General features: G+C 39.5%; 1 protein-coding gene across 2 annotated transcripts in view; it reads right to left on the bottom strand.

Moving 5' to 3' along the window:
• Positions 1 to 6,178: 6,178 nt before the first annotated feature.
• Positions 6,179 to 21,713, bottom strand: part of PPP2CA (protein phosphatase 2 catalytic subunit alpha) — a 34,853-nt gene continuing 19,318 nt past the window's right edge. For both annotated transcript variants that reach the window (XM_008065869.2, XM_021716437.1), the window contains 6 exons: positions 16,746 to 16,955; positions 12,643 to 12,816; positions 11,199 to 11,288; positions 10,506 to 10,667; positions 8,661 to 8,779; positions 6,179 to 7,291 (listed from right to left, as the gene is read on the bottom strand). In XM_008065869.2, the coding sequence (XP_008064060.1) occupies positions 7,219 to 7,291; positions 8,661 to 8,779; positions 10,506 to 10,667; positions 11,199 to 11,288; positions 12,643 to 12,816; positions 16,746 to 16,955 (828 nt within the window). In that variant the 3' untranslated portion in view covers positions 6,179 to 7,218. The remainder of the gene's footprint in view (positions 7,292 to 8,660; positions 8,780 to 10,505; positions 10,668 to 11,198; positions 11,289 to 12,642; positions 12,817 to 16,745; positions 16,956 to 21,713) is intronic.

The following is a 21,713-nucleotide window of genomic DNA, read 5'->3' as shown; positions in this document are numbered from 1 at the left end:
CAAGATTGGAGTGCAGACTTGTTTTGGTATACATTTCTATTGCTTTACAAGTATATATTTAAAAAATATATAGAAAAGAGCAATTTTTCAAAAAGATCGAGCACCCATACAGATTAGAGATGGGCAGTGACTATGGGGTCAAGCTTTCCATATCAGAATTTGCGGATGGTTAGTAACCGGGCACCAGGACAGCAAACAAGAGAAGTATGTTGGTCTTGACTTCTGGCTCCTCTTGAAGTTCAAGGTAAGACAGGAGTCTTCAGGATGGGAAGCTGGCCGAGTGATGACAGGCTAGTATGGTTTCATTAATATCCTTGTCAGTCTAAAGAGCTGTTTTCCAACAGACTTGTTCACAGTCCCAGAAGTTTACTCAAGAGTCAAAAAAAATTCCTCATTCCTCAGCTACAAGAATACCCCCAAATCAACTGGGCATTCAGAGGGAAAAATGGAGGAATTACTTCACTTAGATGAACTTTTGAAAGTTGGGGATCGGGTACCCCACTCCGTATACCTCCTTACAGACACCATGAAGTCTCCTTTAACAGTTGTGAATTCAGGTCCACTGTGAAGTTCTTTTACCTTCAGAAGCAATTGTTAGGTGGTGGTGATTACGCTGAACCTCAGCCAACTCCCTTTTAAGATCTGGTTCAAATAAACGCCCTAATGTCTACACAGGTCATTCCATGAATCCTAAGAATGCCATAACCAGGTTACTTGTCTCAGGTTAACACTCAGGAGGCTTAGTGTGCAAGCCACCTTCACCATACTTCCCATAGGGCCTGTCATACACTTTATAGGGGTCAGCAACACATCAAAACCCAAAAGCTGTGTAGGCTCTTGTCCACCCTTCAAACACCCCTAAGTACCCTAATGCCTTCTGGAAATCAAGGGCACTGAGGTCAGAATGCCTGAATAGAACCCTCCCTGCCCTTCTAAATTCAACAGAATAATCCACATAAGATGCCTATCACATGGCAAACACTCAGTGCTAGACAACCACTTAAGCTTTTTCTGCCATTTGAAGGATTGAACATCCACTATCTACTACTCTCCTAGTCACTCTGAATTCAACTCAGCCTTTTACAGTAGTTGTTATTTTAGCACTGAGCACACTAGAAACCTTAGCTGGTTCAGGATATGTCTGTCAGTTACTGCCTTTTAAGGAATGCAATATCAAATGTATTTATTTCAGAAGCCACGAATCACTTACTCTGTACTCTTTTAACATACCAAATGCTGTAGGCCATCTGCCATTCAAGCAGCTAGCAGAAATATCTAAGTACTTCCAAGAGGTGGCTTAAACAAATATATTCTGAAAATCCAAAGTATGTCTATTCATATTCCCAGTCCTGTTTTTAAAACCCTGGCTTCTCAATTCCAGAGTAGGGTCATTTTTCCTAGGATCTGAGATGAAGCGGAAAAAACTCAAAGATCTGCAATCACTAATACGCTATTTTAAAATTAAGGGTGGGGAGAATGGTGCAAGCAGCAGCAGGCAGAGGCAATACGAGGTCTCACATCACCTGAGCCTTTCCAGAGGTCTTATGAGCTGTCACTGCCATCACAAAAAACCTTGACTCGTATATTTGAAACACCTGTCTCCCTAAACCTATAACCAGCTCCAGCTCCGGTGTGGCGATAGGGAGCAAGCAGTGGGCTGGACCTTTGTCTTTGTGTTCTAACTTTAGTAACAATCATTTGAAAGGATTATTAACATGGACGTTTAATTTCAATCATGGAAGATCAAAATGGTTCTAGGAAACAACAGATACTAAAGACCAATGTATTAAGACCATTCCACACACAGGCACACTTACAGGTGCTGATATGACTATGAAAGTATCTACAACCATTAGAAGTAGTCACCTCAGAGGGGTAATTGGTTGGAGTACTCACAATTTTTTTTTGTATATATCTCTACTGCTTTACTACAAGTATATATTTTATAATATAAAGAGCAATTTTTAAAAAGACTGAGTACTGGCCGGGCTCGGTGGCTCAGCCTGTAATCTCGTGCCTTTGGGAGGCTGAGGTGAGTGAATTGCCTGAGCCCGCGGGTTTGAGACCCGCCTGGGCAACTTGGCGAGACCTCATCTCTACAATAAATCAAAAATGAGCCGGGCGTGGTAGCGTGCGCCTGTAGTTCCAGCTACTTGGAAGGCTGAGGTGGAAGGATTGCTGGAGCCCAGCAGGCAAGGCTGCGGTGGCCGGGAGCAGCCACTGCACTCCAGTCTGGGCAACAGAGTGAGACTCCAACTCAAAAAAAAAAAAGACTGAGTACCCATACAAATTAGATGGGGCAATATTTGTGGGGTCAATGTATTATACAGGTTTTCCTCCCACTCCTCTGCCTACTGCATGCAACATAAACCCTAATCCAAGGTTTATTTCAAGGGCACTTACCTTGAAATAGCTAGAGCATACTCTACAGATTCTATACCTGGTGTATTTCACCATACCATATACCCTGGCTATTTCCTGAGACATGTTTGGACATAACTGACTTTAAGGCACACCCTTGACCGAGCCTACCAAACCCAACCACTAGCCCTAACCCTCAGGTTCCACTGCCACACTTGAACAGTTCTGGAACTACTGCAGAAGTCTGAACTAAGTAAGACCACTGAGTTTCCCTGCAGATCAGATGGTATGCTAAGGTTTAAAGTAGAGGCACTCAATAGCCTTGGGCATTTCCAATAGCTTTAATTAGACCTTTCACTTTGGTCTTCCTAGGGTACAGAGCAAAAGGCACTCTCAACTCCCTTTTCTATTACCGTTTTGGTCTTTGACTTCCACCATCAGGAATTGTACTTGCTGGTGCCGCAGCCTACCATTGCACTAAGAACTGCTAAATCATCTCTTGGAAGAACACATTAAAGTTTTTTCCATTGACAGCACTTTGGATGGTTGAAGAGTCTGTACACCACAGCTGAGGCTAGCCCAAGAGATTCCCAAGGGATCTAAGTAGTAAAACAAGCTACAAGCAGTAGTCTGCTCCAACAGCAGCATCGTAGGCAGAGAAAGCTTAATATTCCAGCTATTTCTCCAAAACCCGTTAAAGAAACAGTCTAGTTCTCTCTCAGTAACCTGGATCCCAGACACACTCCCTTCAAATGCTCAAGTCTAGAAGCTGGCCCTCTGTTATCAGTGAGTTCCACATTCCAAGAAAACTGTATTTCCAATCCAAGACTGGTTGAATCATTTGATGCAAAACCCATGGATACTGAGGGCTGACTGTACTTATAATTCAACTTTAGTCATGAGGATCTGTGTTTTTCCTTAAAAATAAAAAAAAGTTTATGACCTTTTTTCCAGCATTCAACCTTTAGCGATAATTATTTCCTTTTCATTTCTCATTAGAGAATTCTGGTTCAGGCCTGATTTTAAAAAAACACAAATTAAACTGGCCTATTTCACTTAGTTACCACTGATCTTTGTACAAGGGGGGACCCCCCCAAAAATCTGGAATTTATTGATTAAAAAATGTATTTATTCATACATGTTTATACTTGTCACCTTCAAAATACACTCCGTTTGATGCAATACACCTACTGAGATGTTTTTCCACTGCTCAAAACAGTTTTTGAACTTGTCAATTATGATACCTTTTAGTGCTTTTTTTTCCCCACCTCTTTCACATCAGTAAAGCATTTCTCTTTGAGGACTTTCATCCAGGGAAACAAACAAACAAAAAATCACTGGAGTGAGATTGGGTACAAACAGGGTGGGGCACAGGGGTCATGCTGTTTTTGGTCAAAAACTGCTGAACATTCAGTGCTGTGTGGGCAGGTATGTTGCCATGGTGGAAGAATCAGTCACCTGTTAGCCACAAAAAAATTCACTGAAGCCAAACACAGCCTCTCACAACAACACTAGCTGGTACAATGACCAATGCTGATGGGTTCCTAGAACACTTACCTGTGGGGGAATCCTGTATACAAGGGGCCCACCCTTCAAAAGATAATTTTTGGGGGTCCCCCTCATCTGTTCAACTTTCAAACTCAAATATAATCCACATTTCCTTCCCTCAATTTATACACCAGTTGACAAAAATACATTTAAATCGATTTATAGGGTAGCATGGCCTACAAGCCAACAATGCTGTTTTAGTCACATTCCATTGCACAGCAGTACTTGTGCAATTAAATATATATAATAAAGTCAGAAATAAAATGTACTCATAGTCCTAAAACATAAAGCTTAAACTATAATTGAAACAAATATGGAGATCAAGCATACCCAAAATAATACATCTACGACCTTCATATGGTTATAATAGATGTACAATTATGAAAGAAAAAAAAAACACCCTACATTCTTAAAGCTAGAAATGTCAAAGAATGTGTGAGAACAAATTAAGACTTTAATGAAAAACAGCTGTAGTTCAGGGGAACAAAACTCATCTCAAAACAAACCTAATTACTAAACTTTAGGCCATTTCTAGGAACACATGTATGGTTGAAAGTAAGGGAATACTAATACAGAACAGGTAAAAGTAACCATTGGAACAAAGAATAATATTGTACATTTTAATTACCAAAACCCATGAACCACCAATATTCACCACCTCACCTAATTTTCTTAACTTTGTTGCTAGAAATAGAGCAGTGGATTTTTAACATTAGATGTAAATTAGAATCACATAGGAAACTTAAAAATATCTGGGCATTCCTCCAATTTAAATCAGAATCTCTGTAGGCATCAAGGTTGAGAATCACAGAAATAACTATCCTTTTCCTACTAAGCTAAGACTTTGCGAAAAGATTCTAATACTGACACACAGTACTTCCATTTAAAAAACATCTACTACAACCAACAAATGTTTCATATATAGCAAAATAAAGGAAAAAATCATGTTTGCTTAGGTTATTCAACCCAAAAATCAAGCATATCATTTTACAAATTCATTTCACCCTACAAAATTAAGTTTCAAAGCACACTTCTGCTAGCCCTCAATATAGGCAACACTCATTCCTATTTGACAAGCCTTTGCTAACAAGAAGCTTTTTAAAAGTGTATTATGAAAATCCCATTCTTATCTTTACTAATTGAGAAACCAACAATACCTAACTTAGTGATTCCCATCCAACCATAATTATGTACTTTTACAGAAAATTACTGTAGTTACCAACACATATTTCCTTATCCATTTCATTAAGAAGGTAGGGTACTAACATTCTCTAGCTGGTCAAAGCCCAGTCAATTCTCTACAATTAGGCAATTAAATTTAGCTTAAACCCTAGTAATCATTCTAAAACTAAGCTATCCTTGACATAAACCCCATTCTGCTAACCACAGGATTTGCTTTTGAGAATTTGTACCAGGATGACAGTACATGCCAATTACAAGATATGCATTTCTTAGAATCAATTCTGGTATCACAGGACCTGAAAAACAGCTGCTCGGTGTCCAGACAGCTTGGACACTGGATTACACTACTGCACATAAATAAGCTATTTGTTTAGTCAGAGAGAAAGGGCATAAAGTAACAGAACAAAAAAAAAAAGAGAGAGAGAGAGAAATGTATTTCTTGTGGAAGCAGGAAATAAAGAAATGTAGAGGCCCTAGGGGTTTTTTGCTTTGGATCATTAACTCCACAAGTCACCAAAAATAGTATCAATTAAATCAGGGAAAGGTATGTTTATGTACCTCAAGCATCTTACAAAGTGGAGAGGCTGTAACTTCCATATTGGTTCCAAATTCAACACGATACAAAGCAAGAAAACTTTTATTTACTACACCCACACAAGTATTATTAAGTGTTCTGAAGTTTACCCTGGTGGCTTAAGATATCAAATACTAGTTCCTGCAGAACTGTTTTTTTACTTCTAATCCTATTCAAAGGATAAAAGGGGGGAAAACTCATTAAAGGTTGAACACTACCACTTCAAATACCATTTTTGTCTTTGGGTGAATGTATGTAATACCAAACCATGGCTCAATCATAATTTTCTATTTGGTTTCACTAGTACCACTCAAAGAACACAAGCTAATGCTTTAACCACTTTCTTATCGGAGACAAATTTAACTCTAAGATCACATGACTTAACAAGTAATATACAAAGATTGGTTAGGAATTTGCCAAAGTATCAATCATTTGAGTTCACATAATATACATAGCAATATAATATCACAACCAGAAACTGAACTGAATGATATAAGTAGACACATCATTCTGTTAAGCTCTACCTGAAAACATGCTGTTTTATTAAAACAAAACCCCAAAGAACTTAAGTCTCAAGTTATACGGTTTCACAATTAAGTCTTACTGAAGCAGCATAGATTTCCTTTCTTACAAACAAGTTAATATACAGGAAAAACCCACAAAGAACATACTAGCAATAGGACATGTACTACATGGAATACAAATAAATCCTGAAGTCAATCTGAAGAATGTCAAGGAGTTACCAGAGAGATTATTCAGTGACCTTGTTTATTTTTCTTTACCTAGAAGTCTACAAATTCTAAAATTTAATCGATTTAGCTTTTTAAATAAACAGCACCAGTCTTGCCCATTGATACAATTAAATTTGACTTTCTCAGTTCTTAGTTCACAAGTTTATTATGAAAAACACTGCAGTGCTCTTGTGCAGTAACATCGTCTTACAGGAAGGGGAAAAAACAGTTCTGTTCAAAACAACTCACCAGGTTCTGACAATAACAAAGAACGACATGGGGCTGAGATTTGAGAATGAAATAAACTGAGTGACAAATTATATAATTAAATTAAACGGTATCCCTGAAAATAAACAAAACGATCTCAAAACTCACAAGTAGAGGGGAGGCCTTGGTACTTATTTTTTTAAATGTTCATTAAGCTCCAATGATTGTTTGCTGCTATCCTTATCTACAGTCATGCTGAGTAAAGCTATAGCTAAATGGAAGTTAAATTGTATTCACGAGGTGTTAATGTTTACATCTTATTATCTGCAGTCTCTCAGAGAAAGCAAAAGTAACTACGAATAGCGCTATGCCAGAAACTGGTTTCTTGACCAACAATGTCGCTTCAGCATGCAATGAACTGGTTCATTCTAAAGTGGTCACGGTTGTTGATGACAAGAGGCTTTGTATTTTTATATGGCACATCTTTTGGTCCGTGTGAAAAGAAGTTTTTTGAATGTTTACTATTTTCTGACACTTTGGAGTTACTGTTGCTCTTCCCATTTCCATTAGGTCAATATATGGTTCATGGCAATACTGTACAAGTTTAAAATTTCATTACAGGAAGTAGTCTGGGGTACGACGAGTAACATGTGGCTCGCCTCTACGAGGTGCTGGGTCAAACTGCAAGCTGAAAAACAAGACAGATTTGTGGTTTATATTCCAAGACATCCACGTATTGACAACGAAAATCAAGAACATTAATCTTTCCAATTTATGTATTTTTTTCCTATCCAATTCCAGCTTGCCTTAATGTAAGAGAACCCTAACAATAAGGGTCTTCTAACGGTACTCCCTTCGAAAGAGCCAAGACTACTTCAGCCAGAGAGGCTATGCTTTACTATACTGGGGGTTCATTTCAAGAATGTTTCAAAGAATTTCTATTAAATAAGTAGTTTTAAGAGCCTACAAGAAGGGACCTCAAAAAAACCGAAATTATTTTTTGGAGGGTGGGTCCCTTGTAGTACGGGCTTCCTCCACTGAGCAAACATTCTAGGAACCCATCCACATCAGTGTACCAGCTAGCATTGTTGTGAGAGGCTGCATCTGGCTTTAGTGAACTTTTTGGAGATTCTTTCAGTGTGTTTGCCCATTTCATGATGGGTGATTTATGAACTCACCTGCCCACACAACGCCAAGTATTTAGCAGTTTTTGACCAAAACTGGCATGACCCCCGTGTCCTACCCTCCTTAGTCACCCAATCTCTTTTTGTTTCTACAGATGAAAAACATCCTCAAAGGAAATGTTTTGCCAATGTAGAAGAGGTGAAACAAAAAAAATGGTAGGAGTACTAAAAAGCATCACAACTGATGAGTTCAAAACTGAGCAGTGAAAGTGCATCAAACGGAGAATACTTTGAAGGTAACTGAAGTATGAACATGTAAGAATACAAAATTTTTTACAAATAAATTCTGGTTTTTTGGGGGTCTCCCATATCTATAATCCCATCCCCAGGATATACTTTATTAACTCCAAATAAAAACATGGACTTGAAAGTTAAAAACCAGCCAAGCATGATGGCTCACATCTGTAATCCAAACACTCCAGGAGGCCGAGGTGAGAGGAGCACTTGAGCCCAGGAGTTTGACAGACAATACAGAGACCCCATTTCTACCAAAAAAATATCAAAACTTAGCCAGGCATGGTAGTGCTCACCTGTAGTTCCAGCTACTTGGGAGGCTGAGGCAGAAGAACTGCCTGAGCCCAGCAAGTCGAAGCTGTGGTGAGCTGTGCCTGTGCCACTGCCCCTCCTGGGTGACAGAGTAAGAGCCCCAACTCAAAAAATAAATAAATAAATAAATAAATGAAAGCTAAAAACCTAGTAATTCATATTAGGGTCTCTAAGAAAGAAGTCAGTTTCGGTTGGTGTGTTTCAAAATATCACAGGCCCCTAAAATCCAAGCTGGAATCTGATTTAGCATAAGCTCTTGAGCTTTTAAGCCTAGCATTAAAACTATATTCAGTAACAGCAATCAAAAGCTCAAGTGTAAGTACTTACAAAGAGTATTTTAGAGTATCATCAAGTTCCATGATTGCAGCTTGGTTACCACAACGATAACAATAGTTTGGAGCACTGAAAATTGTTACTACATTCCGGTCATGGCACCAGTTATACCCCTACAAGGAAAAGAAAGATAATAAAAATTAATTTTACTCCCTTATTTACACAACTGAATGTGACTCCACTCAAAAGAGAAAAAGAGATCTATACCTCTCCCAAGAGGCTTAAGAAATGTTGATATTTTATTTCTGAATGACTTAATTTTCTGTACTTTGTACAACCTATAAAATATACATGTATTTATTCCCCCCCAAATTATAAAACTAGTTTATTATAAAAAGAGAAAATTCTTTAAAAAATAGCACCAATCACCAAAAAATAAACTACCTCTTAAATATCTGGCCCTTTGTAAATGGCAGTGTCTCATCAGCCCCTCCTACTGAAGTGGTCTTAAATACAATTTAAGAATGAGTATTTATATGGCCATTCCCTATAGAGGCAGATATAGTCCTGAGACCAAAATCTTATTGGTTTTCTAAGTCACTGGTGAAGCCCCTTAAGTTGCTCACTGCACTACACAAATAAGACATTCCTCTAGGATCTCCAGCCTTCTTCCTCAAAGTTCATCTGAATGCATGAACTACCTTTGTTATTGTTTGTTTAGTAATGTACAAATTTCTTTCCCTATCTTTAGCCAAGTCAGATTGTATTGATAACAATCACAGAGTTGTATGGGTGTTAATCTAAATAGAACCTTATTTTAAAAGTATGCTAATCAAGGTTCTATGCTAACAACTTGGGATGGCCTGTTTCCCCTGTATTTTCTTATTTTATTTTATTTTTTTGAGTTGGAGTCTCACTCTGTCGCCCAGACTGGAGTGCAGTGGCATGCTCCCGGCCATTGCAGCCTCGACCTGCTGGGCTCCGGCGATCCTTCTGCCTCAACCTTCCAAGTAGCCGGAACTACAGGCACGCGCTACCACGCCCGGCTAATTTTTTGATTTATTGTAGAGATGAGGTCTGGCCAAGTTGCCCAAGTGGGTCTCGAACCCGCGGGCTCAGGCAATCCACTCACCTCAGCCTCCCAAGGCGCGGGATTACAGGCTGAGCCACCAAGTCTGGCTTATTTTCTTATTTTAAATCACCTTTTTTTTTGTGAGTTGGAGTCTCACTCTGTCGCCCAGACTGGAGTGCAGTGGCCGCTCCGGGCCACCACAGCCTCAACCTGCTGGGCTCCGGCGATCCTTCCACCTCAGCCTTCCAAGTAGCTGGAATTGCAGGCACGTGCTACCACACCCAGCTAATTTTTGATTTATTGTAGAGACGGGGTCTCGCCAAGTTGCCCACACGGGTCTCAAACCCATGGCCTCAGGCAATCCACTCACCTCAGCCTGCCAAGGCGCGGGATTACAGGCTGAGCCACCAAGTCCAGCTTAAATCACCTTTAATCCTACTATCTGAAGGACCACTTGAAACAGTTTAATGCATTTCCGTCCAATCTCTCCTTCATACATACATATGTTGAATATATGAAGATTAGGATCTTAAAATGTTATACACACATCCCAACTCCCTGCAGATTATTAATACTTTTCCACTCTTAAATCTCAAGCATTCTCAGGCATTAAGAAGTCTCTGACAACATGTTAACTATGTATTTTCTTGTGATCAAAAGTTTGAGATGTTAACACTAGCATGCAACTACTGAAAAGGCTCAGGCTATAATGGCAAACTCATCCATCAGAAGGAATACATGGAACTTCTCACGAATTTAAAACTTACTAATATCTCCTTTCCGTAAGTTTAATAAAAGCAAACCATGTTTGAAAGAAGAGAACATACCTCCATCACCAGCTGGTGAGCTCTAGATACCAATGTGAGGCCATTGGCATGATTAAATGTCTCAGAAATATCTTGCCCGAAGGTGTAACCAGCTCCTCGAGGAGATATACCCCAACCACCACGGTCATCTGGATCTGACCACAGCAAGTCACACATGGGACCCTGAAAAGCAGGTTTAAGTTATAAATTACCTTTTACAAAAATAGTCAACACATAATTTGTAATTCATCAGAAGCAGCACCCTACTAAGCCACCCTTTTTGAGTGCTATTTGCAGAAAATGGCAACAGATTGTGCAGTTAAAGTCTAACATTTATAGTAAATAAGACACACTTTCCAGAAGTCTTCGAAGCAGAGCTGACATCCACAGGTCCCAACAGCAACATGCCCTAACTAATTTGCCTACAATATGCAAATTTCAATGTTAGCCAGTATAGGCAAATGGTTATGGCAGAGGATCTAAAGACAGACAACATAGGTCCTAAGTTCCACAGTGCTGTGATCTTGGTAGGTTTCTTTATGTCAGCTTCTTCTCAACAATAGGGTAGACAAGCGTGCTCACATCTCATTGCGTTGTTTTGAGAATTAAATGAGACAATACATATAATGAACTCAGTTTCAATTAAATTTCTCCTCTCTCTAAAATGTTTTCTGGGGGAAAAAAAAAGATTTTATTATCAAATAAAATTCATACCTCATGGGGAACTTCTTGTAGGCGATCAAGTGCTCTGATGTGATCCAGTGTATCTATGGATGGGGATAGGCCACCATGGAGACAGAAGATCTAAAAAAGTGGTTTAAAATGTTAACCTCACCTAAAAGAAACTGTAAATATTATGGACTAAGCTGCAGGAAGCAGCACCCATCATTTGGCCCCACTGATGTTTCTATGCTCTGCCTGAACAAGGCTTGACTCTGCAGGGACTATCTTTGTTCCAGCCCACTCAAAACTACTGAGTACGCTCCCTTTCTTCCTGACAAACCTTCACTATTGCATCCAAACTTCACTTTAATCAGCTGTTTGGAGAAAACTTTTCTCTGATCTTACCCCCGTCCCCCCGCCAGAGACTATTATCTTCATGCTCAAAATTTTCTTGCAAGTTCTGTGTACATCTCTACGCTGACCAGTAAATAGCTCATTACATCTCCCAGACTTGTCCAGAAACAGCCCAAGAAGATAAATGGGCTACATCATCCATCCCTGTGATCCAACCATACGGTTTAGTGCCTGACATAAAGAAAGCACTTAAAAAAAAAGATTGACACAATTACAAGGAGGGATACACACAAAGAAACCCAGAAATATCTTTTGGAAGGCAAGCCCCTTGTAGTAGTCTTCCTCCACTAGGTAAGTGTTCTAGGAACCCATCGGCATCAGCATACCCAAAACAGCATGACCCTCATGCCCCACTATTTACCCAACCTCATCCTGAGCGACTTTTTTGGTTCCCATGATGAAGAAACTCCTCAAAGGGAAATGTTTTGCTGATGTGAAAGTGAAACAAAAATAGAAGAAGCACTAACAAACATCAAAACTGATTAGTTTAAAAACTGTTTGGGGCAATGGAAAAAGCGTCTCAATAGGTGTATTGCATCAAATGGAGAGTACTTTGAAGGTGATGCAAGTGAAAACGTGTAAGAATAAATACACAATTTTTAATCAATAAATTCCAGGGTCCTATTATTTATCAATTAAAAATAAAAATGTTGGCCGGATGCGGTGGCTCAAGACTATAATCCCAGCACTTTGGGAGGCCAAGGTGAGGGGACTGCCTGAGTCCACGGGTTCGAGAACAGCCTGGGCAACTTGGAGAGACCTCATCTCTACAATGAATAAAAAAATAGCAGGGCATGGTAGCGCGTGCCTGTAGTTCCCGCTACTTGGAAAGTTGAGGTGGAAGGATCACCTGAGCCCAGCAGATTGACACTGGGGTGGCCGTGAGTGTGCCACTGTACTCCAGCCTGGGAGACAGAGACTCTAACTAAAAAAAAAAAAAAAAAGTTTTCAAAGTTTAGGAACAGATGTTAGTAATATTCCAAAAGGAATCTGAGAATGAAAAAAAAGTTATGGGCCCCTAAACATTAAGAAAGCAGACTCCTGAAAATAATAAGCAATATGAGTTTTAAGACCCACATACCTGCCCATCCACCAAGGCAGTGAGAGGAAGATAGTCAAAAAGATCTGTAAAATATTTCCAAACATTTGCATTTCCATATTTTCTTAAACACTCATCATAGAAACCATAAACCTGTGTGATCTGTCTGCTCTCATGATTTCCTCGAAGAATAGTAATGCGTTCACGGTAACGAACCTACAACAACAAAATGGGAAACAGTTAGTGCTTTCAAAAATCAACTGACAATTCAGAAAACTTCCTATAGAAAAAAAATCCCTAATTTTGTTGAAAAAAATACCACCACTCCCCCCAATCACACTGAACTAAAACCACAGATCTACAAATTTTTTGAGTTGGTGTCTCACACACTGTCACCCAGACTGGAATGCAGTGGCACCATCATGGCTCACCACAGCCTTGACCTCCTGGGCTCCTCCCACCTCAGCCTCTAGAGTAGCTAGGACCACCAGCATGTGCTACCACACCCCACCACTTTAATTTTTTTTTTTCGTCTAGAGACAAGGTTTTCCCTATGTTGCCTAGGCTGCTCTTGAACTCCCGGGCTCAAGCAATCCTCCCTCCTTGGCCTACCAGAGTGCTGGGATTACAGGCGTAAGTCACTGCACCCAGCCCCTACAAATATTTTTAAATGCCCTTCAGTTGTTTGCCAAGCTCATCTCAAACCAAACTCCCTCTACTACCAACTTTATACCAAGTATAGTCATGGGATATAAAACCTTACACGTGAATTTTTGGGTTTTTTTGAGTTGGAGTCTCAATCTTGTCACCCAGGCTGGAGTGCAGTGGCACACTCACGGTCAGCCTCGCCCTGCTGGGCTCAGGCAGTCCTTCCAAGTAGCTGTAACTACAGATGCACACCACCACACCTGGCTAATTTTTTGTGATGTATTGCAGAGATGAGGTTTCACCAAGTTGCCCAGGCTGGTTTTGAACCCCCAGGCTCAGGTAATTCTCTCGCCTCGGCCTCCCAAAGTGCTGGAATTACAGACTGAGCCACCCCGCAAGGCCATGAATTCTTTAACAGTCCAATGATTTTTTAGAAACTTAGTTACGCAACAATCACCACAATCCAGTTTTAGAACCTTTCCATTACCCCAGAAAGATCTCTCCTGCCTTCTGTACTCACTCTCCACTCCCACTCCCAGCTCTTGGCAACCACTGATTTACTTTGTCTCTTGAGATTGCCTTTTCTAGAAATTTCATATAAATGGAATACAAAACATAGTCCTTTGTGTCTTTTTGTGCTAAATATCATTTAGACTATTTCTGAGGTTCATCCACGTTGTAACATGGATCAGTGGCTTGTTCCTTTTTATTTATCCACAAGTAGAATGAACTGAAGATTGGTCACCAGTTTTTTCAGGTTATTATGAATAATATCACTATAATAATTTGCATGGAAGTTTTTGTTTGGACATATGACTTTATTTCTATTAGGCAGATTCCTAGGAATATAAATTGCTGAGTCACATGGTAATGTTAAACTTTTAAATAAACTTTTTCTAAATGGCTGGACCATTTTACATTTCCATGAGCTATGCAGGAAGATTCTAACCGCTGCTACTTACCAACTGTTGGTACAATCAACCTTACTAATTATAGCTAGTGAAGTAGTATCTCACTGTGACTTTAGTTTGTATTTCCCTGATGATTAATGCTCACTGACCATTTATCTTCGTGAGGGAAACATATTCAAATATTTTGCCCATTTTAGAATTCTGCCTTGTTATTGAGTTGTAAAAGTTTTTTAATTGAGTACAAATATTTTCTTAGTGATGTCTCTTGAAGAAAAAAAAGTCTTAATTTTGATGAAGTCCAATTGTTCAAGGATCATGCTTTAGTCATATCTCAGAAATCTTTGCCTAACCCAAGATCACAAAGATTTTCTCCTATGTTTTTACTCTAGAAGTTTTATCGCTTTAGCTCTCAGATTTAGGTATATGATCCATGTTATCTATTTGTTCCAACATCATTATTGAAAGAAACATCTTTTCCCCCACTATTCATTTGATAGGGTTGTCATAACAAAGTATCACAGAATGATTGGCTTAAACAACATAAATTTATTTCCTCACAGTTCTGGAAGCAGAAGTCCAAAATCAAGGTGTCAGCAGAGCTGGTTTCTTTCGAAGGCCTCTTTCCTTGATTTACAGATGCCCATCTTCTCCGTGTATCTTCTCATCTTCCCTGTGTCCTAATAGCCTCTTCTTGTAAGGATACCACTCATATTGGATTGGATTAAAGCCCATCCATACCACCTCACTTTCACCTTAATTAACCACTGCAAAAGTGCTAGCTCCAAATACACAAATACCATCACATTCTGAGGTCCTGAGGATTAGGACTTTGACATACGGAATTTTGGAGGATATAATTCAGCCCACTATACTCCCACGCATCAAATTTTAAAGGTAGTACAATTCACTGCTCTTCAAGTACTGGGATTTAATCCTGAGCTTTAACCACAAGTTAGTTTGCAAGCTGTTTTCATAGTATTTAGAGTGACAGCAGAAACCTTCCATCATCAAACTCAATTTCTTCATTTTACAGATGGAGAACATAATAACCTCCAAGTATGTTTTGTAGCACTTTACATAATTCAGATATTAACCACATAAAATTCAGCTCTTGCTGAAACCACATCTCATTGCTTCTCTAGTATTAGAAAAGTCTGTGCCAGCCATTTTATCATCCTGAATATTCTTTAATAAAAGCGAGTCTGTTGTCTAGGCAAAGGAAAAAAAACTTCTCTCCAAAGGGCAACTCAAACCACTTCTTTTAAGAAAAAGCGAAGCCGGGCTCGGTGGCTCAGCCTGTAATCCCGCACCTTTGGGAGGCTGAGGTGAGTGGATTGCCTGAGCCCGCAGGTTCGAGACCCGCCTGGGCAGCGAGACCTCATCTCTACAATAAATCAAAAAAAACCAGCTGGATGTGGTAGCGCATGCCTGTAATTCCGGCTACTCGGAAGGCTAAGGCGGAAGGATCGCCGGAGCCCAGCAGGTCGAGGCTGCGGTGGCCGGGAGTGGCCACTGCACTCCAGTCTGGGCGACAGAGTGAGACTCCAACTCAAAAAAAAAGAAAAAGAAAAAGCGAAGCCGGGCTCGGTGGCTCAGCCGGGCTCGGTGGCTCAGCCTATAATCCCGCACCTTTGGGAGGCTGAGGTGAGTGGATTGCCTGAGTCCGCGGGTTCAAGACCCGCCTGGGCAACTTGGCGAGACCTCATCTCTACAATAAATCAAAAATTAGCCGGGCGTGGTTGCGCACGCCTGTAGTTCCAGCTACTTGGAAGGCTGTGGCGGAAGGATCGCCGGAGCCCAGCAGGTCAAGGCTGCGGTGGCTGGTAGCGGCCACTGCACTCCAGTCGGGGCGACAGAGTAAGACTCCAACTCAAAAAAAAAAAGAAAAAGGGAGAAGGCTGCCACCTTAAATACTATTTACCATTCTGTCTTTAGCTCGACGTTTCAAAAAGCTACAACTGGTTTATGTTTAATTTTGCAACTTGCTTTCTTCCATGAGCACTTTCACTGTTCTAAATTATATCAAGGTTAATAACTGGCAAACCATTTCACTGAGATAAACCATAATTTACATAGTCATTCACTGATAAATATTTAGATCAATTTTTTATTTTTCTGATATTAAAACTTATACTGTAATGTTTTCACATAAGTAATGCCCTTTTCCTCTTGAATTTATTCCTCAGTAAAACTCTAGTTATGGGATTACTGTGTCAGAGGACGTAAACATTTTGACAGTTTATGTTTATACATTTATAATACTTCAAAAGTATCTGGACATGTAATTATATTACCTCTCCATACCCCGATTTCATGAACTAAAACTTTTTGATCAGTCTCCTAACATTTTTCAAATAATCTGACTGAGGCATTCTCTTCCTTTTGTTTTTATTCTGTACCATCTCCTTACTCAGAATGCAGACACCTGTGATTTTTAAGTCCAAAACCTCAATATTTGCATTCCTAAATATGGATATTTGTTTTAAAACTTAACATTCAAATGAACAAAATCACAAATCATTGGGAAAAAAGAACATTCAGGAGCACTATTCAGTTCAAGATGTCCAAACATAAAATTGAGATTACCTTAAGAGCTACAAGCAGTGTAACTGTTTCAACTGAATAATATCCTCTGTCGACATAGTCTCCCATAAACAAGTAATTTGTATCTGGTGATTTGCCACCAATTCTAAACAGTTCCATGAGATCATGAAATTGCCCATGAACATCTCCACAGACAGTGACTGGACATCGAACCTCTTGCACGTTGGATTCTTTTGTCAGGATTTCCTTGGCCTACAGATGAAGAAAAAAAATAAAGCAATACATTTGCATTAAACAACATTAACAAAGATATGTTTACTTACACTTAATGTAGCAAAAGGGGCAGACTCAGTATTATAAGATGAAATTGCAGGCACTCATGATTCCATTAAAATAAGCAAAATATGGCTAGATTCTATTCAGTAGCTATCTCATTCTGCTACCTAGAAAAAAAATGTATACCAAGATGCATAGCCCTGGTTCCTATTATTGATATCAGGAAAGTTTTTAAGCCTATCAAAATTACCATCTGATTAAATACTAACAAGATCATTATTAGCAGCCATACAAAAATCAATGAAAATAAAGCAAGACACTGAGGTACGTACTTCCGTAGCTACAGAGTTCTAACCATAATGCTGTTACTCCAGTTTCCAGGTTATATAATGTTTTTTCAGTCCTGCTTGACTTAAAACAATTTTTTTTCAAAGACATCACATTTTATCTGTATTCTGACACATATTTATGTTCTTTATACCAAAACATAAGTTTTACAATTGGGGTATTTAATACACATGCGTCTAAAAAATTATTGGGCAGCATATGCATTCCTCCATATGATCACAAATTCAAACATTACTTTTTTTCATTCATTTGGTTTTTACTATCTTCTAGTGCAAGGTAGCACTGAAATACATACATAAGAATGTAAGGTGCCGCCTCTGCCCTCATGGAGCTCACTATCGTGAGGTGTATTTAAAAATCACTACCCAGCCAGGCTTGGTGGCTCAGCCTGTAATCCCGCACCTTCGGAGGCTGAGGTGAGTGGACTGCCTGAGCCCACGGGTTCAAGACCTGCCTGGGCAACTTAGTGAGACCTCATCTCTACAATAAATCAAAAATTAGCCGGGCATGGTAGCGCGCGCCTGTAGTTCTGGCTACTTGCAAGGCTGAGGCGGAAGGACCCCAAGAGCCCAGCAGGTCGAGGCTGTGGTGGCCAGGAGCGTGCCACTGTACTCCAGTCTGGGCGACAGAGTGAGACTCCAACTCAAAATAAATAAATAAATAAATATCACTACATTTCCCTTAAGAGTGTTACCAAATGCACTTAAGGTATGAAACATTACTTTTAAGGGGATAGTAACATTTTACTGAGTAGAAATCCTATCATCTATTCATTCAATAAACATTTATTGATCACTTAGTATGTGCTAAAAACCATAAAGTACACTGAGAGAAAAATCATTTGCTCAACCATCTGAGTGACTACTATGTGCTAGGCCCTATGCTAAAAACAACTGGAGATATAGCTAGTGTTGAACAAGATGGGTTGTTCTCACTGCAGTGGAGGGGCAAAGGTCACAAACAAGTAATGAAGCAAAACGATACAGACTGTGTTAAGTGTCATGAAGGAGAAGGAAAGGGTAACTAGACTACTTTAACATACCAAAACAAATTACCAGAGAGAATTGTTGCTAAGGAGCCATGACAAGGATAACAAGGACTGGATTTAAGGCAGTGGTATACAATCTTAGCTGTACATTAAAAATTCCAATACTCAAGTTTCCTTTCCTCATTTAGGCCAGAATCTTTGGGAGTGAAAAATATTACCAATTTGACTTAATATTTTACTGAATTTAGAAAAATTTTCCACTGTGCCTCAAAAAGAGACATTTCTTTTCTTTTTATAGAGATGAGGTCGCACTATGTTGCTCAGTCTGAATTTGAACTCCTTGGCTCAAGTGATCCTCCCACCTCGGCCTCCCAAAGTGCTGGGATTACAGGCATGAGACACTATGCCCAGCCAAGATATTTAAGAAATATGTATAACCCACCACTATTAAATTCTACTTTATTTAAAAATTTTTCTCTCCAGGATAATTTTAACTTCCTCTTATTACCACTAAAAAGCATAACTTCACTAGCTATATTCCATTAGTATGTCTGTTTGGTATCAGCACCATGTCTAGTTTTCTTTTTTTTTTGAGTTAGAGTCTCACTCTGTCGCCCAGACTGGAGTGCAGTGGCCGCTCCCGGCCACCACAGCCTCTACCTGCTGGGCTCCGGCGATTCTTCCACTTCAGCCTTCCAAGTAGCTGGAACTACAGGCGCGCGCTTCCACGCCCGGCTAATTTTTTGATTTATTATAGAGATGAGGTTTCGCCAAGTTGCCCGGGCGGGTCTCGAACCCGCAGGCTCAGGCAATCCACTCACCTCGGCCTCCAACAGTGTGGGATTACAGGCTGAGCCACCGAGCCCAGCCTAGTTTTCTTTTTTTTTTTTTTAAGCACCTATTACATACTAATATAGCTGTGAATGAAGTAAGTCTTACACTTCAAAGAAACATGCAAAAGTTATTCAGAAGTTTTAAAAGGACATAAGAAAACATACCGCTTAAATCTTGTCATGATGTAATTTTCACATTTAATTCTATCAAAAGTTAAATTTCAAAGTTCATCTCTTGATATTTATTCGCCTGTTCAGGACTACAGGAATAAGTTCCTTATTAGAATCTACTGAAAATTTTTCTTCAAATCACGAAAGAAAAATTAAGCCTAGATGCTATTTGTTCCTTTTATTTCAATTTAGGCAAATCACAATGGTAATAAGCAGCATATTTTTTAAACTATACAAAATTATACAGCAACACAGTCTTGCAAAAAACCTTGGCATGGATAAAAAGTAAAAGTCACTTTTTGGGAGGCCGAGGTGAGTGGATGGACCGAGCCCACGGGTTTGAGACCAGCCCGGGCAACTTAGCGAGCCCTGGTCTCTACAATAAATTTTTAAAAATTAGCTGAGTGTGGTAGCGCGCCTATAGTTCCAGCTACTTGGAAGGCTGAGGCAAGAGGATTGCCAGAACCCAGCAGGTCCACGCTGGGATGGCCATGAACATGCCACTACACACCAGCCTGGGTGACAGAGTGAGACTCCTAAAAAAAAAAAAAAAAAAGGCACTTTTGACCCCTCTAAACAATCTAGCACCTCTTTAGCAAAGTAGCCAACAATAGCATTCTGACATACAGATGCTCCTCAAATTATGATGGCGCTGTGTCCAGATGAGCCCATTATAAATATCATGAATAAAAAGTACAGTCAACTTAACAATATTTTCAACTTATCATAGGGGTTATCTGGACACAGCCCCATTGTAAACTGAGAAGCATACTGAATACCTATTGCTTCTGTGCCATTCTAAAGTCAAAAAAAAATTGTTAAGTCAGGGACCACACATCCTTCAAAACTTTGTTTACAAATTTTATATATATATTGTATGCCTATAGAAATATACTTTTTCTTTCCATTTTTAAACTGCAGTGGCACGCTCACAAACACTGCAGCCTCGACCAGCTTGGCTCAGGTGAACCTTCTGCCTCAGCCTTCCAAGTTAGCTGGAACTATAGGCACGTGTCACCACACCCCGCTAATTTTTTTTTTTTAATTTATTGTAGAGATGAGGTGTCAAACCTGTGGGATCAGGCAATCCTCTCACCTCGGCCTCCCAAAGAGCTGGGATTATAAACTTGAGCTGCTGTGCCCGGCCAGTTTGCATTTTTAAATGCTGATACTGCCAAATTGTTCTCCAAAATGGAAAGGACACTCAACTATTAAGTGAAAAATTTTAAGTTAGAAGACTTTGGAAAAGCCAACCAAACACTTTCTTCCCTTCCTACCAAATTTCACAGACCAGAAGAACAATAATAATTAACCCTTTGCACTTGGAGACATATCGCAGATCACTACCAGCAACTTAACTGCACTTTTCTGCAAAATAGTGAAAACAAATAATTTTATATTAAATAGTACAGCATTGGAACTAATTGTTTTATTGTAATGATATCTGGTTTATAATGTAATTTTGGACATTGAGAAACTTACTTATGACAAAAAAATCAAACTTTATGTATTTCTCTAAAGTGTGGTAACATGTGAAACAATCACTGACATACATAGCAAGTTCATTAATACAAGTTGTGCAATAGTAATTTGCTTGATGCCTTCCATCTGGTGTTCTTCTATTCGTACAGACAATGCAGTCTCATTTCTTCTTCCCACATTAATAATATGTAATTTATTGTCCAGTCTGTGCACCACTGGGAAAGCACTTCACATTCTCTTTCTGGATAACACTAGCTGATTTTTATACAAATCTTAATATATATTCCATTTTTAAAATTTGCTTTTTTGTGCTATTTGAATGGAAAACTTCAAGAAAACATACATTTTTGGAAAATCTGTACAGGCATAAATTTGCCCTGTATAATCACCAGTAGTCTCTTTATGTCCTGAGAGGGGACATCTGAGTGTAAAGGGTTAGATACTGGAGAAAATAGTGGTATATATTAGGTGCAATCACCCAGACAAAGATTAAATAAGTTTTAACAATAATGCAAGCTTACAAAGAACCAGTTTTAAATACGCTTTTTGTTTGTCTCAATGTATCAGCTCTCTGGTGACTGCTATCCCAGAATGCCAGAACAATAAAGGCTGAGGATGTCCTCATTAAAGATTATTTTATAATCAGGAAAACTAATCATAGAAAGAGAGGTCAAGCCGGGCTCGGTGGCTCAGCCTGTAATCCCGTGCCTTTGAGAGGCTGAGGTGAGTGGATTGCCTGAGCCCGCGGGTTCGAGACCCACCTGGGCAACGAAACCTCATCTCTACAATAAATAAATAAAAAAAAAATCAGCCGCGTGTGGTAGCACGCGCCTGTAATTCTGGCTACTTGGAAGGCTGAGGCAGAAGGATCACCGGAGCCCAGCAGGTGGAGGCTGCGGTGGCCAGGAGCGG

Source organism: Carlito syrichta, unplaced genomic scaffold (assembly GCF_000164805.1).
Source record: "Carlito syrichta isolate Samal-C Ts95f unplaced genomic scaffold, Tarsius_syrichta-2.0.1 Scaffold308816, whole genome shotgun sequence".
In the NCBI taxonomy this organism is placed as follows: domain Eukaryota; kingdom Metazoa; phylum Chordata; class Mammalia; order Primates; family Tarsiidae; genus Carlito; species Carlito syrichta.
Note: the sequence above shows the minus strand (reverse complement) of the source record. Positions and strands in the feature narration are given on the sequence as shown.